The sequence below is a fragment of the Dermacentor silvarum genome, chromosome 9 (genome assembly GCF_013339745.2).
Source record: "Dermacentor silvarum isolate Dsil-2018 chromosome 9, BIME_Dsil_1.4, whole genome shotgun sequence".
NCBI classification, from domain to species: domain Eukaryota; kingdom Metazoa; phylum Arthropoda; class Arachnida; order Ixodida; family Ixodidae; genus Dermacentor; species Dermacentor silvarum.
In genome coordinates this window covers 45,795,928-45,813,146 of record NC_051162.1, presented here as the reverse complement: position 1 = coordinate 45,813,146, position 17,219 = coordinate 45,795,928, and the positions used below count along the sequence as shown (strand labels likewise).

General features: G+C 46.9%; 1 protein-coding gene across 1 annotated transcript in view; it reads right to left on the bottom strand.

The window, feature by feature from the left end:
• The window catches only part of LOC125939821 (venom metalloproteinase antarease-like TpachMP_A), a 174,999-nt gene that overhangs the window by 143,428 nt on the left and 14,352 nt on the right, over window positions 1-17,219 (bottom strand). Inside the window, exons 4-6 of the mRNA XM_049655273.1 lie at window positions 15,975-16,046; window positions 15,792-15,922; window positions 3,756-3,799 (exon numbers count right to left, since the gene is read on the bottom strand). Coding sequence (XP_049511230.1) covers window positions 3,756-3,799; window positions 15,792-15,922; window positions 15,975-16,046 — 247 coding nt within the window. The remainder of the gene's footprint in view (window positions 1-3,755; window positions 3,800-15,791; window positions 15,923-15,974; window positions 16,047-17,219) is intronic.

Below are 17,219 nucleotides of genomic sequence, written 5' to 3'. Positions count from 1 at the left end.
CGTGTATCTATTTGTATTGAAAGTTATGTTGGCTGGGTGTGATTTCGGTTCATTGGCACGAGACAGTAGGAAAACGATATACACCAGCGCTAACTTCCAAATAAAGATTGCAGTTTGGTTCACGCAACTTGAATTTGAACCTGTGAGTAGCATTGTATCCGAAATAAAGGTTTAGTTGAAGTTAGCGCTTCTGTGTGTCGTTTCTTTTATGTATCTGCGTTTGTTTCCACGCAGGAAAATGGCACCGCAGAATTAAAGGTAACGTGCGTGTTAAATGCAGAAAACTCGGAGACCTTGCATTTGCATGTTTTTTTTTTCTACGGCAATAATGCTCCTGTAAATAAATTTATTGAAGAAAAATGTTTTATTTTTTGCGCCATCTTCCACAAAACAAAATGTCCAAGAAGCAGTGAAGGTGGTTGTGAAGGTCATACACAGTACTTTTTTGTAATTAGCGGCATATATCCGCATGCTATCCTTGAAGTCCCGGAATTTATTCGCACATCAGCAGACATAGAAATATTCAATTTCTTTGACCACCATATATTCACAACGGATATCATGACATTGTATTTTGTAATCACAGCACCCCAGCTGGAATTTCGGATAAGGCCGCAGCATTTCCATTTATATCAGTGCAACTTCGTGGCAAGGGCTATTCGTTAGGCAGCCCCGCATGACGCAGAGGTGTGTGGCGATGATAGGGCACTTTTTATTCAATGTATTTAGGGTTTCAAATCCACACGGTGCGCTTGGTATATATGACAGAAGACTCGACAAGGCAGTCACCAAATTTAAATCATCATCAGCAGGAGCAGCTTATATTTATGTCAACTGCAGAACGAAGGCCTCTCCTTGCGATCTGCAATTACCCCTGTCTTGCGCTAGCTGATTCCAACTTGCGCTTGCAAATTTCCTTAGTTCATCACCCCACCTAGTTTTCTGCCATTCTCGAACGCAATTCCCTTCTCTTGGTATCCATTCTGTAACTCTAATGGTCCACCGGTTATCCATCCTACGCATTACATGGCCTGCTCAGCTCCATCTTTTCCTCCTAATGTCAGCTAAAATATCGGCTACGCTGTTTGCTCTCTGACCCACACCGCTCCTTTTCTGTCTCTTAATGTTACGCCTAACATTTTTCGTTCCATCGCTCTTTGTGCGGTCCTTACTTGTTCTCCAGTTTCTTTGTTAATCTCCAAGTTTCTGCCCCATATGTTAGCACCGGTAGAATGCAATCATTGTACACTTTTCTTTTCAACTACAGTGGTAAGCTCCCAGTCCGGATTTGGCAATGTCTGTCCTATGCACTCCGGCCCAATTTTATTCTTCTATTTTTTTCTGGTGATCAGTGTCCCCTGTGAGTAACTGACCTAGATAAACGTACTCTGTTACAGACTCTAGAGGCTGACTGGCGATCCTGAATTCTTGTTCCCTTGCCAGGCTATTCATTCATTCATTCACAAAACTTTATTAGAGTCCTGAAGCTCGGTTTTCTCAGACCGAGGTGGGCCGCGTCCACGTCGGCACCATCACGCCGAGCCTTATGGCGCAGTCGTGGACCCTCTGGACAGCCCGTAGTTGATCTTGATAAGAAGAGCTTGACATCGTCTTGTGCCAGTAAAGCCATTTTTCGTCGGGGTCGGCGAGAGTCGCGGGACAGCCCGCCAGCATGTGTCTGCTATTGAACTTTATCTTTATCTTCTGCATGTTAACCTTGAAATCAACTCTAACGCTTGCTCGGTTAAGGTCCTCAATCATTTGTTGCCATTCGTCCCCATTCTTGCTGAACAGGACAATGTCATCTGCAAACCGGAGGTTGCTAATATATTTGCAGTTGATCCTCACTCCTAAACCTCCCGTCTAAGAGCTTGAACACTTCTTGTAAGCATGCTGTCAATAGCATCGGAGAGATTCTGTCTCCTTGCCTGAACCCTTTCTTGATAGGTAACTTTCTACTTTTTTTTGTGGAGAACCAAGGTAGCTGTCTAATCCTTGTATATGACTGCTGATACCTCTAGTGAATCAATTCCTTTTCATAATGTATGAAAGCCATATACAGAGGTTGATTGTACTCCGCAGATTTCTCGATTACCTGATTGATGACATGGATATGATCGATCGTAGAATATCTCTTCCTGAAGCCACCCTGTTATATTGGTTGACTGAAGTCAAGTTTTGCCCTGATTCTATTGGAAATTATCGTGGTGAATATTTTAGACGAAACAGAAAGCAAGCTGATTGGTCTATAACTGTCCAATTGTTTAACGTCGCCCTTTTATGGATTAGTGTAATGTTGGCGTTCTTCCTGCTCTCTGGTACACTTAAAGTCGTGAGGCACTGCGTATATAGGGCCGAAAGCTTTTCAAGCCTGACATCTCCTCCATCTGTGAATAAACCGATACGACACACAGTACTCATCCTGCTAATAAGTATGCCAAAAATACCGTGCACTTTAGCGAACGTTTGGTGACTGATCGGCTAAGCAGCCTCAACAATCCAGCCTCTGGGCGCCCGACATGTCGCCGTTTTCTCCTTTGACCATGAAAATTTTGTAGTGGAGTGCGTCTGAATTGCTTAGAAGCATGGCAGATTTCGTTTGCCTTTCTTTGCCATTCCATCATTCGTTTTAACTGGTGGTTTCGGAATCACGTGAATTCTTCCGCGGCAGCTCGAACGATGTCTCGTATGGCAGTACTGCTAATTGCCGATTTATTTTGTCGATTGCCTCGTGGCATAGTTCTTTGCGTTCATCAGTCACTTCTCGTAGTTATACGGCCTATCTGCTCCACAGAAATATGGCGGAGACGCGGCGAATGCTGGCCTATGTTTGCAATGAATTTGATTGAAAGAAGAGGACAGTTCTGTTGAGCCACATAACACCTCGACTTCAATACCGTAAGAAATAGTTCACCTCACAGCGGACGCATTCGTGCTCAGATGACTAAAATAAAAAAAAAATCAGAGGACACTTAAACACTTCGTATGAGTTGCGAATGCGGAGGCATTACTGTCCAATTGAAAAGTGCTGAGAGGTCATTTTAGTTTTGCGATGCGATTAATGTACTATAGCGGTAGGTGCTTCCCGAGCCAGAAAGCAGCAGTAGCCTCCGGTGCCAAAGCCGCATACCACCGACGTCTTGCGCTACGAGAGACTGAGCAAGCAGCAGCGGACACCAAGGCCGGTAGGCGCTCGCAGCAGCTAAGCCCAGTGGGAGTGAGGGAGAGAGAGAGGGACCGCGAGCCGGCTTTCGAGAGCGAGGGTGACGTGGCGTCGCGGCGATGCCCTCTCACAACACCTGGCACGCTAACCCAAAAGCAGGTGTCCCCTTTCGCCCACTCTGCTCCGTCGAGGCGCACTTATGCCGCGGCGTCACAGTGAATGGGAACTCCGTCGACGCGTCCTTGTGACGTGGCGTCGCAGCCAATGGTAATGGGAGTTTAGGTGCCGTTCCGCTGCTAGAGATGACAGACGCCGGAGTTTTTTCGCTAAATGGGCCCTTTGACGCTTTCGCATAAAAATTCTGACGTGGTTATGCGACAAGCTTCGTATTAATGCATGTCGTCTCAGAGGTTGACAAAAAAATTTCTGAACTCTTCTGCGAGAACCCATACCTGTATCTTTCAGTGAGAACAAGATGTGAAATTGCAATTAGCCGAGATATATGTCTAGGCAAAAAAATGCATTCCGCGTTGAGCACAAACAACTCAAGAATGAGCACATGAATGGTTTTAGAAGTGAAAGCAAAACATACCATTTATAGAAGTCACCGTTTCTTGTCGAAGAACCAATTCTCGTCTGCAATGTAACATTGATTGCAGCGTAAAAAAATCAATAGAAGAAATAAATAAAACAACGACTGAGTAATTGCGAGAGCCCAAGAAATTGGGCTTGTGAAAATTGTTACCTAAGATATAGAAATATAAATTTCAACATTATCAAGTAGTTAGCGTTAACGTTTGCGCATTGCTTATCAATGATTATGCCGGAATGAGAGAAATCCTACATCGTTTACTGTGTAGTAGTGTAATTGACAAAACGTGTGCACAGTAGCCTTCTGCTCCAATAAATTTTATTTATTATGTCTCCACTAATGAAAGCTGTACTCAGTTCGGAGCCCGTGAGTACCATTATATATATATATATATATATATATATATATATATATATATGACACTCACATAGCACCATGTACCATTCCATTACATAGTACCATTCAAATTAGCACATGTCCTACGTCCTCGTTCATTCATTCCTTGGCGAGTATTATTGAAGGTAATTCGATTACCATTCCCTCTTACGGTGTGGATGTTATTAGTTACGTTTGCTGAGGATTCTTATGATAGAGGAACTAATAAAACAGAGTGGATTACATTGTGACAATCGTACGTGCGTGCTAGGTCTACGCCTAGTCCGCGAAATGCTAAATAAAAATGTAATCCAAGGATCATGCAGTCCGTGGGCAGCGCCAGTGATTCTGGTTAAAAAGAAAGATGGGACATGGCGATTTTGTGTAGACTACCGGCGTCTCAACACCATCACTAAAATGGACGTGTATCCTCTTCCACGTATCGATGATGCTATCGACTGCCTCTCATCAGCATCTTACTCTTCGTCTGTCGACTTGAGGTCGGGGTACTGGCAGATTCCTATGCACAAGACAGAGAAGGAGAAAACGGCATTTATAACACCAGACGGACTTTTTGAATTTAACGTGATGCCCTTCGGCCTGTGTAATGCGCCTGCAGCTTTCGAGCGCTTCATGGGCAACATCCTGCGTGGTTTGAAGTGGGAAGTGTGCATGTGCTACCTAGACGATGTAGTGATTTTCGGGCGCACGTTCAGCGAGCACAACGCACGTCTTGATCTTGTGCTAGACTGCTTGGGGAAAGCAGGTTTGGTGCTCAACTCGAATAAATGTCATTTTGGAGAGCGCCAAACACTGGTTTTGGGTCATCTAGTGGACAAGGACGGCATACGACCAGATGCCGCTAAGACTGCTGCTGTCGAAGCCTTCAAACAACCTCGCTCAGTAAAAGAGCTACGCAGTTTTCTGGGCCTTTGCTCATACTTCCGCCGGTTTATTCGTTGATTTGCCAACATCGCGTATCCGCTGATATGCCTCCTTCAGAAGGGCGTTTCCTTTTGAATGGACCCCTGAATGTGAGGCCAGTTTTCGTGAGCTCCAGTTGCTTCTGACGTCCCATCCCATTCTCTGACACTTCGACCCGGCTGCTCCCACAGAAGTTCATATGGACGCTAGCGGTATTGGAGTCGGCGCAGTCCTTATTCAACGCGTCGACACCAAAGAACACGTCGTTGCCTATGCGAGTCGCTCCTTAAACAAGTCCGAGCGCAACTACACAGTCACAGAGCAAGAATGTCTTGCAGTGATTTTCGCAGTACAGCGCTTCCGGTCATACCTGTACGGACGCCCCTTCACCGTGGTGACAGACCATCATTCTCTCTGCTGACTGGTTAGTCTCCGTGATCCGTCAGGTCGGCTTGCGCGTTGGACACTTCGTTTACAAGAGTATGATTTTACCGTTTCTTATAAAAGCGGCCGACGGCACGCCGACGCTGACTGCCTCTCGCGTCTGCCGCTTCCGACAACGGACTGCGACGCGGACAACTTCGATCGCTATATCGCATCGTTGGAGTCAGGATTTCTTTATATTAATACCTTCAAGGTCGAGCAGCGAAAGGACAGAACTTTAGAACCACTGCTCACTGCTGCAAGGAAATCAGCACCATCCACTCGTTTCTGCGTTCCGGACGCAGTACTATACAAAAAGAACTATTCTACTACAGGCCCACGATATCTCCTGGTGGTCCCGGAGAATCTCCGTGTTTCCATCTTGCGCGCTATGCATGACGATCCAACTTCTGGTCATTTGGGATCTGCGCGAACGCTCTACCGCACGCAAGAAAGGTTCTACTGGCCTAAAATACGTCAGACGATCGACCAGTACGTGACCCGCTGCAACGAGTACCAACGTCACAAGCGTCCGACGAGCGCTCCGCCTGGTCGACTACATCCAATGCCACCCCCAAGCACTCCTTTCGAGCAAGTCGGCATCGACCTTCTCGGTCCGTTCCCGCGGTTATCTGATGGGAATCGCTGGATTGCCGTGTGTGCCGATCACTTGACGCGCTACTGTGAGACAGCTGCTATAGGCACCGGGCGGCCGTCGTAAGGCGCCAGCGGCGCGCCGGCGATATGCTGGCGAACAGCGCCGCGAACGGCAGCTGTCAAAGCACTGGCATGTGAAGCAGACGACGGGACGAAGGCGCTCGGTGCTTCCAGTGATTTGGCACAGCGGGTTTTAAGGGCTGACGCACCGGAAAACGCATTTTCGTGTGTCTGCTTTTGAGAAAGGTCGTCACTTGTACGAGCCAGATCACATTCGTGGCATCAGGTAGTACATAAAGCAGAAAACGAGCGCAAATTGCGATGCAAATGCACCACGCGAACTGAGCTCACCGCGGCAAGCTAAGACTTCCACGTAGAACTCCAGCAGTTATATTCCAAATGTTATTTTGCTTTGCGCTTTAACATTACCGCGTATTTAATCATGGAAATATGCGAATGACACAAAAATTATGGACAGAAAAAAAAGGAGACATACGTCTTCCTTACTCTGTTTCTTGAGCTGCTTCGCCGATCGCACATGTGTCAGTAAGTTCCCGCTCTCTGTCCGTTGTAGTTCTTTTATCTTTGCAATGCTTCCCCATTCTTACTTGCTTATAAACTAGCCCAATCTTCAGTCACGGCCCATTTTATATAGCTTAGCGCGACGGGAGCCGTCGGTGGCGGCGAGTGTGAACACGCCACTGCATTGGCGTTCGCCGTCGATGCACAGCACAGTCGTGTGCCGGACTCAACCAGAGTTTGGAATTGCTACGAAGGAAAATGTACATCAAAAGAAAGACTGATACACTGATAAGACGGCAAAATAACTACAAATCTGAGTGTTCGCCTTCGGTGCCCAAGCTCCGGAGCCGTTACACTGCGGAGGCGAAGACAGGCAAGTGGGACACGAAGCTCTTGCGTATGAACGGCTCTTTTATTAACGTTAGAACAACTCAGACCATAGCAAATCAGCGTCGGAAATGTACAGTGCCCAGCGATTGAAGCGCTGGCAGCGCGCGGCTGCCGCCGTTTTTTTTTCGTTTTTTTTTCGCGCCACAGGTGAGCGCCGTGGGACCAAATGCAGTCATAATGCGTTACTAAGGTTCTGGCTTTCACTCTACACCACAATGCATCAGTTTGGTGCCCCCAGCGCTTACAGTCAATGCAAAAAGCGCTGGCGACCATGCGATTCGAGTATCGCGTTATTGCTGAGCACTGTATGCGCTGTTGCCTACAAACCGGACATATACAGACTTTCCGCCTGAAAAACGCGATGCCGCGATGAACAACGATTGAATTTAATGGCCTAACCAGTTTCAGTCATGTTTCAGTAACTGTTGGTGCACCCAAAAACGCAACATGTTTGATCAGACTTGGTTTCAAGGCAGCGCCTGCTGCGCGCGGCCCGACGGCCACATGCCATACATTCGCGGCGCAGCCGCATGAAGGCGCCACCAGTCCAAATTCATCCCGCGCCCGGTGCCTATACCATCGGCTACTGTCACCGAAGTGTGTATTTTTCTGCTGCGTTTCGTCATTCTGCGACATGGACCTCCCAGAGTCATCATAAGCGATCGTGGGCGCCAGTTCACTGCAGACGTGGTTGAAGAGATGCTCCGTCTATGTGCTTCAAGTTTTCGACATTCCACCCCGTATCATCCACAAATAAATGGCCTTACGGAACGCACCAACAGAACCCTCACTAACATGCTGTCCATGTGTGTCGCGTCCGATCATAAGAACTGGGACAGCGTGCTACCTTTCATTACGTACGCATACAATACCTCACAGCACGAAACTACGGGCTACAGTCCCTTCTTTCTTCTTTATGCTCGTCCGCCGCGTTATACATTGGACACTATCTTCCAGTTTTCAAGCCACGATAATCTTTGTATATCCTAGACTGTCTCTCTTGCTGAAGAGGCTCGACGACTTGCTTCTTTGCGCACGCTAGTTTCACAAGACCGCTCGAAGGCACGCTACGACCGCTGACGCCTAAACGTGATATATGACCCTGGTGAGTTGGTGTGGTTGTGGAAACCAACGAGAAAACGTGGGTTATGTGAAAAACTCCTGGCCAACTATGTGGGGCCCTATGTTATCACGGATGGTATAAGCGAATTGATCTACCGTATAGCACGCCTCACATCAAATGGCTGACGGTCAGCAAAGACTGAAATTACGCATGTCGCCCGTTTGAAGCCTTTCGGCTCTCAACCGCCCGTTTGACTTACCCGGTGGGCTTCGTCTGCGCGGAGGGAAATGTGAGACTCGTACGTGCGTGCTAGGTTTACGCCTTAAAAGATTGTGGGGCATCCAAGGCGGGTGTAGAGGAAGACGACGTGCGGCAGGCTAGTTGAATCTTGACAGGCGCTCAGCTGATCAAGGCCTTCGCGACTAACCCTGCCTGGCTTGCTGTTCAATAAACGCCTTTCGTGGGCGTAACAATATATAATTGTCAACGACAGAGTCCTCGTTTTTACTTGATTGAGATGGTTGCTTGACATGGATTCTATATACATCTTTTACCATACAAAAGGTGGTGGCTAAACTCGACGTCTATGTGCTGTTTCCGGCTAGTGATATAGATTTTTCCGTATTCACACACACAAAAAATAAGCATCGCCTTTAGGAACGTATTTTAAATCATCAGGGTGCCAACTTACAGGGCGTAGATTTGGACACCACCTATAGTGAAATTGTATGTACACACACAATATGCATGCTCTATAAACATAATACATTTTAGGACAGTTAGGCAGCACTGGAGACCGCACTGCAGGTTCGTCTCGTCAGTCAGTGAAGGTACCGAACACAGTGTGATGAATCAAGGATTTCTTGTGTCAATTCTTGGGAGACTGTTGCCAGGGGGCGCAAATAGCAGTGACCCAAGTTGGTGTCAAAGTTTGCTGAATAGCCGTACTTAACCAGTGGCACACGCAAGCGGACTTTATTGAAAGATATTCATCGAATAGGACGACATACCTAGTGTGAAATACCGAATTACCCAAGTTGGTCCGGCGGTCGGTTTGGAACCCGGTCTCTTTGCATCACAACTGATTGACCCAAACTGGCGAGTAATACTTTATAGGCATAGAAACAAGAAACTCCGTGAAATACTCTAAGAATGTTAGTCGGGTTAACACAGGGTCTTATAGCACAATAAGGCGCCTACCTTCGCCTTCATTGAGCGTGACCCGCCGTGGTTGCTCAGTGGCTATGGTGTTGGGCTGCTGAGCATGAGGTCGCGAGATCGAATCCCGGCCACGGCGGCCGCATTTGGGGCCGAAATGCAAAAACACCCATGTACTTAGATTTAGGTGCACGTGTTCCAAACCTCCGGAGTCCACTAATACGGCGTGCCTCATAATCAGATCGTGGTTTTGGCACGTAAAACCCCATAATTTTTTTTTGCATTGAGCGTGAGTCACTGCCGTATAGATTGCATTTACGACACCATCACTAGTTCTGTTTTAGGGATGCTATGCGGGATGCGCCGAGTTTGGCGAAACTCGGGATCTTCAAGAGCTCAGGCGACGCCCCAAGATGAAAGAACGAATGGTAACAAGACAAGCTTTGTCCGTCGGCCCGCCTCCAGTTTCATTGGTTTATCTGGATACAATCTGGGTGTCTATCATCTCTTGGGCGTTGACATATGGGCGGTCGACAAACTGGGGCTGACATGATCATATATCGGTGCATGGTCGTGCCTTCTTTCACTTGTTTGTCGCTCCACCGAGTGCATTACAGGCACAAGCAAGTTATAAAATAAATGCATTTAGTACAATAATATTAGTCACATTAACGTGGGTTGTAAGCATTTTAAAGTTTACAAGATGTACACTGAATGTGTATTAGACTAATTTGTAGTTTGATACGTTTCGCGTTATACCACGAGGAGACGCTGGTCCTCCTCTTTTTTTCTCCGGATTCGATTGGCGCGGCTTGCTAGGTACTTGCGCTGGCATTTCCGAGCACCGATTGGTGTGCGCTTGGTTTTCTCAGAGGGGTTTCAACTAGAGTGTACTAGACAATATTCTAGTACATTCTAGTTTCAAGAGATCCTCGTTGCTCTTTCTCTTTCCTCTGGATTGGATTGGCGCGGCTCGCTACGTGCTTCCGCTCCCATTTACGAGCACAGATAGGGTGCGTTTGGTTTTCACAATGGGCTTTTAACAGATCGCTCGTTCATAGAGAAAGAAATTCAACAAGAGGGGACACTCGGCAAGAACTGGCAACAGGAAACACGTCACCATTCGTCACGCTATAGTATTTATGCCGAAGGTTAGCTGCCGCGAGCATCGAAAAAAAAGAAAGTGAAATTAAGTTAACAGACATTGATTTATTTTTAAAACTCTTTGCCGCGAAAACTAAAACGTTTTGCGTATAAATGAATCTAAACTTTGCGACTCATTTTTCTTGCCTTACGTAGTGACAGGCCAATGACGCGCCAGATGCATGCGTCATCAGCCAGACACTCCCCCGAAGCCAGCGAGGACGGCTGCGCGCGCGTTTGAGCGCGCTGACCCGTCTGTCTCCTTCTTTTTTAAATGTAACCTGGTTTATTGGGCTCTCGGCGTATTCTTGCGTTCCTGCTGCACTGGGACAAGACTCCACTGCACTATTGGACTACGGCAAGGTGAGAAATCTTGTTTCACAGTCTACGACGCCATTAGGCTTACGGCCCGGGAATGAGACTTTAAGACGCAGTTAGGGAAAAACAGCTCGGACATCCTGGCGCAGTTAATTTGAGTTTATGAATCGTGCTGGGACATGTTTCCGACGCTTCCTAGGGGATTATTGCAACTTATTTCAGTTTTTGAGGCACACTGACCGCACAGGGCGCCGTGTCGCAGTTAGCGAGAACTAACTCGGCCGTGGTGCGTAGTCTAGTGCATCTTGGTAGGAGAAGTTTGTGCCACTTTCTCTGATACCAGACATTACCGAAAAGTAATTTCGTTACTTTCTGGGGCACTTTTGAGGCACGCTGGCCGCACAGCGCGCTGTAACGCAGATAGCAATAAGCAACTCGGCCGTGGTGATAAAGTTAGTTTGGCGTGTAAGGAATCTTATGGTATCTTCGACTGGTCGCATCTATCCCCCGAAGTAGATTCGTGGAGATCCGCCGTTCCCCGAACTCAGGGGTAGAGGACAAGCGCGCAAGCCGAACGTGTGACTCGCTCTCGGAGGGGGAAATGGCAGATGCGAAACCGCGCGACTTGTGCTAACGTCTGATGTTTCGCCTATCCAAAGTTAAACCGGCGGATGCGCCGGTGGGACGACCGTTCGTTGAGCCGCCAGCATTCTTTGGCCTATGTTGCCTAGGCTACGGTGGACCGTCGCCAAGAACGGCGACGCTGTGCTTTGATGACGTTGCTGGAAACGCTCTCCGACGACAGGGCGCGGAAGAGCGCTCGACGCGGGAGGAGAGCGCTCTAAAAGAACCAGCTATTCGAACGAAAGGCGCGCACCCTCTTTAAACCAGTCGAAGACAACGCCGCTCGCGAGAGCGATTTTTGAGCGCTCCGAGGCGACCAGTCGAAGATACCATTAGAGGGACAAGTTTGTGACGTTTTTTGTGGCCCCGCCACAACATATACCTTCTTTCGGTACTCACGCCTATTGAAAACGCGATGGGCGATTGCCAAGAGTGATAACATATGGGAGTGTGTTGCTGGCGCCGGATGAACGCGCAAAAGATAACGCCGAGGAACATATCAGAAACTTGTCATTCGAAAATTCCGTCTTCTAAAGGACTGAAAAGAGGCTTTTCACCCACGCATTTGTCTTGAGCGCGAATAGAACGTATTCTGCGAACGTCTAGCATGGTCCGGCTGGGAGCCTCTCTTGCGTCCGTCTCTGTGTATGTAGCGTAGCTTCGCGTCGACCGTGGCCAGGTTTTGGAAATGCGAAGTCAGCCCGTGTATTTGTGCTGCCAAAGTGCAGGTAATGCCCGGAAATGGGGGAACGCTTGGAAATCAGATGTTTTCAGATTTTATGGTAGTGTTTGGGATGAGTCGGGTATTTTCTAAGCCATGTATGTAAAAGCGAATTGATTTTGTTTGTAATGCTTGTAATGCACCACTTTCGCACGTTCCGCCTCTACACGCAGTATTCCTATATCTAAATAACAAAATGACACATTCTTGTAACATGCTGTTACGTGCTTGTAAATGTAACATGCTTGTAATTTACTTTTTTTCAGCTGGTGCCGTCCGGTGGAGCTTCATACGGGAACTACTGCTTACCTGGGGTCACAACGTTGGATGAACGCGCAAAGCGCGGCACAAGCTTTTATATAGAGCAAAATAAATTTTCCTCATTTCACAAAAGGTCTTGCGTCTACTTTGCGATATTACACGTGGCATAGATTCGATGGGACTTGACTATATCGTTCGCAATCATTTTTACCATATAATAAACCGATTCCGCACGAAGACCCTGCGTGGTCGGGCAAAAAAAAAGCAAAAAAAAAAAGCGCAGCCGGCGTGCCAGCGAGCACTAAAAGTGCGCCCGCCCAAAACCGAAACCGGAAGTGATCTATGCCGACCGCTTGGCGCGCTACTGTCAATTCGGCCGCTGGGCTCTATGGGAGGGTCCACTCTTGTTGAATTTCTTTCTCTATGGCTCGTTGCTCGCGCTAAAGAAAGGCACCCCAGCTGCCCCAGCTGCGAGACAAAGTGTGCGTCGGCTAGCACCAAAGTGGTTTGCCGCGCGCTTACCGTGTAAGCACTCAGGAATGCCAGAAGGCACTCATACAAGATTCAGAAAAATACGCTTTATTTTCTTTTACTTTGCAATGCACCTTCATACTGGCAAGCGTCGAGCGATGGCTTCTAACAACCGCAGGAAAGAGTCTTTATACTGGGTAGCCCGAGCGATCCGTGGCTTCTAACAAACGCAAGAAAGGGGCTTTGCAGCGCACGGGGCCGTTGAGTGCCCCCACATCCTTCCCAAATGGGACTCCAGCATCGGTGCAGTTACCTTGTACCCATCGCTGACGAGGTGGCGCCTCACTTTTTGACAATAACTTTATATTTTTTGCGTGTGAACGCCCGTGATGGGGTCCACAAAGTTCACGCTGTGGTTGACTATCTCCCAATGTAGATTGAGGCATAGAGCCGTTAGCATCCACTAAATTTGGGATACATTTGTATGCGGCCAATTCGTCACTATGAATAATGGTTCCCTGTTGAACATTGGCTACAATAATGGCGCCTAGCGTCGCCGCCTTTCGTCGGTCGGCCTTGAAAGTCGCAGCGCCCCTCTGGTCGCGTAGAACATGCGGGATAACCCATGGGCCACCATCATTAACACCGACGTAATTTTGGCAAGTCAGCGAAAAGTTCTCGCCCGTCATTAGGCGGCGTCGATTGTACTTTTGCTCGCCGCGAAGGCACTCATCAATTCGCGATATCTTCCCGGGGCCACCGAGTGGAGGTCGCGCCAGCAGCTCGTCCCTCGCGACCTTACGGGGGTAGTTTCTCCAGTCGGCGATGGCGTGCTCTGATAGAGGAAACAATTAAGTCACCGGTCATATCCTTCAACAGCCATATGTCTACGCTTTTGCTCAGTTTTCGTAATAATGCGGCCGAAACTAAGCAATATTTAGAATTCTGGTTTTATTTTTTCCCATTTTTGCAGGAAGGTACTAAAGCTACGAAGCTGCGGTTTAAAACTAATACAGGTACATAAATGAAATTTTACGTCCTAAATGTAAATTCCTTGAACTCTACTTTATCTGAAATTTAGCTTCCTTGAGCATGTAGTTGCCGGGCTGTTTACAACAGAATATTGCGATATTTCGCAATTCTCAAACGCAAATTATCCAAAAAGTAAAAATTCAAAATTATTTTGCTACGTCTAGGAACTAGATAAATATGTTCTAAGGCTACACAGCAAGCCGCAATGCAGTAAGCGCGGTAGTTTATTTTAAATATGGTCACAAGTTAGACACAGTTCGCAAAAACCATGTATTTCATGCTTGTTCTCGAACATTTATTTCTAAATCACAATAATCAGATTTCTTATATTATATATAGTTGGAAGCTACAAGAATTAAGATTTTTGTGGTATATACCAGAACTTTATATCCTAAGTAGAAGAGCCGCCACGGTTACTCCAAACGGGGGGCTCGTGCCGCCTCAGTGGGACCGCCAACTTAAATTCTGCATACATGCGCACGGAGGCACCTTCACTGGGCAAGCGGTGACAAGCGATTCATTGTGTCGCTGGGCAGCACGCTCTTCTTCGCAATGGATCGCGGAGACTACGCGCACGCAGATAAACTGGTGCATTTTCACTGTGCTATGTCACTACGGTCCCTACAATACCACACAGCAATTTTGCAGCGACAGCCGCTGCCCCCGTCTCTATGGCTAGAGTGTCGTTTCCGTTGGTAACGCGGCAGCCTTAATAGCCGCCTCAGTGAATGCACCTGCGGTGAACAGCCACGCCGCAGCGCTACGTTGCCATTCCCCGAATAGACAGGGAATGGCCAGATCATTGTCATGACTGACTTCATGCGTCATTTTCGTATTGATTTATCGGGAATAGCACTATAGCGCCCCTGGCGACTGCTCAACGTATGAACTCCCTCGTGCGTGCGACCCTCTAGAATGTATCCGATTGTAAGCTTTCGCCTCCCTGTCGCCACTGGCGGCCAAAAAAGTGCAAAATTAAATTTTTTTACTTCATGTCCGCTTGTCATCACAAATTTATAGCATTCAAAACGAAAAACCGATTCTTTAAGAAATAAATTGGCCATTCCCGCTGGGATTTATTTAAGAAATAAATAAATCGCAGCGGGAATCGGGTACTTTTTTTCGCATTTCCAGTGATAGCCGGCGTACAACGTCAGCGGCGGCATCATCGTCAACCAAAATGGCTATTGGGATGAGCCTATAATGGCTTACGCTGTAAAAAGAAAAAAATACCCGTCATCAGCATCGGCCAGGATCTGCACATGTACAGACTGGTATTTGAAGCCGATTATGTTTTTGTTATTGGCAATGGTTAAAGAGAATGACACATTCTTTTCTAGCAGAGGATACTAGGGAACAACTGCACGCATGCCGTTCTCGTGCCAAAGACGACTCTCACTTTGAGGAGTGTGTCAGGTGATAGCGTGATGTGCCAGTTTCTCATGGACCGCGGTCCCTTGTACTTTCTTTCTAGCATCAAACGTTACCTAAACCCTCTTTTAAGCGGCACCGCTTTCAAGATCAGACCAGATGGAGTATGTTTTAACGCTTCATCACCGCAGTGCAAATGCAATCGCTGTTGTGCGATATACCACGTGACATAGCCATAGGTACGTACGATTGTATAACACCTAATCACTGATGGCGTCAAAATCCGTGTTTCTCTCGCTTACGCTCGTCTACTGCCTATCTTGGACCAAACAATAGGCACGTCCTTTGCTCGCGCCGGACTGCCTACCGGCAACGTGCTTCGCATACCATCGATTCCCACAGTGCGAGCGATCTGCTGCATTCTTCTTGTTTTCCAAGATGCTGAGGACATCAAGAATGTTTGTGGTAGTTGACTGCCATCACGATGTCTATTGCAACAATGAGAAGTATGATGATTATAATATTTCTGCTTAATTAAGCAGTTAATTCAATAAATACAAACCACAATGTCATAACTACTCACCTTGTCAAAAGCATCAACAAATCGGCCGTCCAAATTATCGTACGTGGTCGTGCGTACAACAAAAGCTTCTTCAATGTTTCGTCTCCCAATACGGCTCCTTCAGTTGTCGTAGCAAAATAAACTTCTTCTCCCTGTAAGACGTGTTGCGTTATACTAAGCAATACTGTCGCTCATGCTACTGACCCAGTAATAAGTCTTAATTCCTGTTAAACTGATAGAGCCAGGAGGTTCAAGATACGCCAGGATCTTGTTTACCTGTAAGCGCAGAAAGCAAGAAAGTCAACTTTGTTCATATATAAAACGTAAATTGTTGTATGATGCGAAGAATTTGAGTAATTTTAGGAACTCAAACACAGTCGTGGCACTTCACATGGTGAATAGCCAAATTATCAGTTGATATCTGTGTGGTATATTTGTCTGAATGCGTTGAAAAAGAAAGAACTTGCATGAACGGATGTCGTTCTTAAATCTTTCTGGGTGTAACCCTCGAGGGCTATCTGAGTTGGTAGAAATACTAGTACGCAAGGCTATAGCAAAATACGACTTGAAAGTGGTGTCGCCGGCAAGCTGGAATCTCAAACATGAGGGAAACGTTAACCACGCGAAATACAAGCTCTTCCTAGTATGCATTATTTTTTTAGGAACACTTGGGGCCAAGGACATTCGGGACCACATTCTGAAATAAGTTAGATGAGGTTTAATGGTGCAAATACCGCTCACGCCATGCGGACCCCGTGCGTTGAATTAATCGTAAAATTAGTCATAGCAGCATTGCCTCAGTACCTGAACCCATATCGTCCAAATAGTTGAGCACGTCAGACAGAAAGACGGAGGGGGGGGGGGGGTGGCATTAAATTCAGTGCGATGTAAAGGTATGTGCATTTCTATATTTCGCGAAAGTATTGCCGTCGTCGAATGGCAACCTCTGGATTTACAAGTGCAATGTGTGCTGCTGTTAACGGTTTGTGGCATTTTTTTTTTGCATGATGCTTGTTCCTAATTAGTCAGAAAAAAGTTCTGCGACTTGTGTGTGCTCTATTAAAAATTTGCATGCTAAAATTTTCATGCGATTCCAGAGACGGATGGTAGTGGACACCAGTGGCAGTCAGTACGACCACGAGGGCAAGAATATGAAATCAAATGCTATAAAAGTTCCCCGCGTTATATACACGCCTCAGGCTACAGAGGATCCAAGTTCTTTTTTTTACCACAGTAATCTCTTTTTTTTTTGCTCTTCAGTTCTTAATTTGAGTAGTCATCGAACCTCGTGTTATGCCAAAGACGTGTACGTTTTGTATAACTGTGAAGCATTCTTTTTTCTTTTTTTTTGCTGCTGCTCCTTGTCACAATAAGTGGAAACCATCTGACGAACATTTTGAAATAACGCCGCCCAACTGGCAGGCAGAGGCAGAACCAAAGAACGTTTAT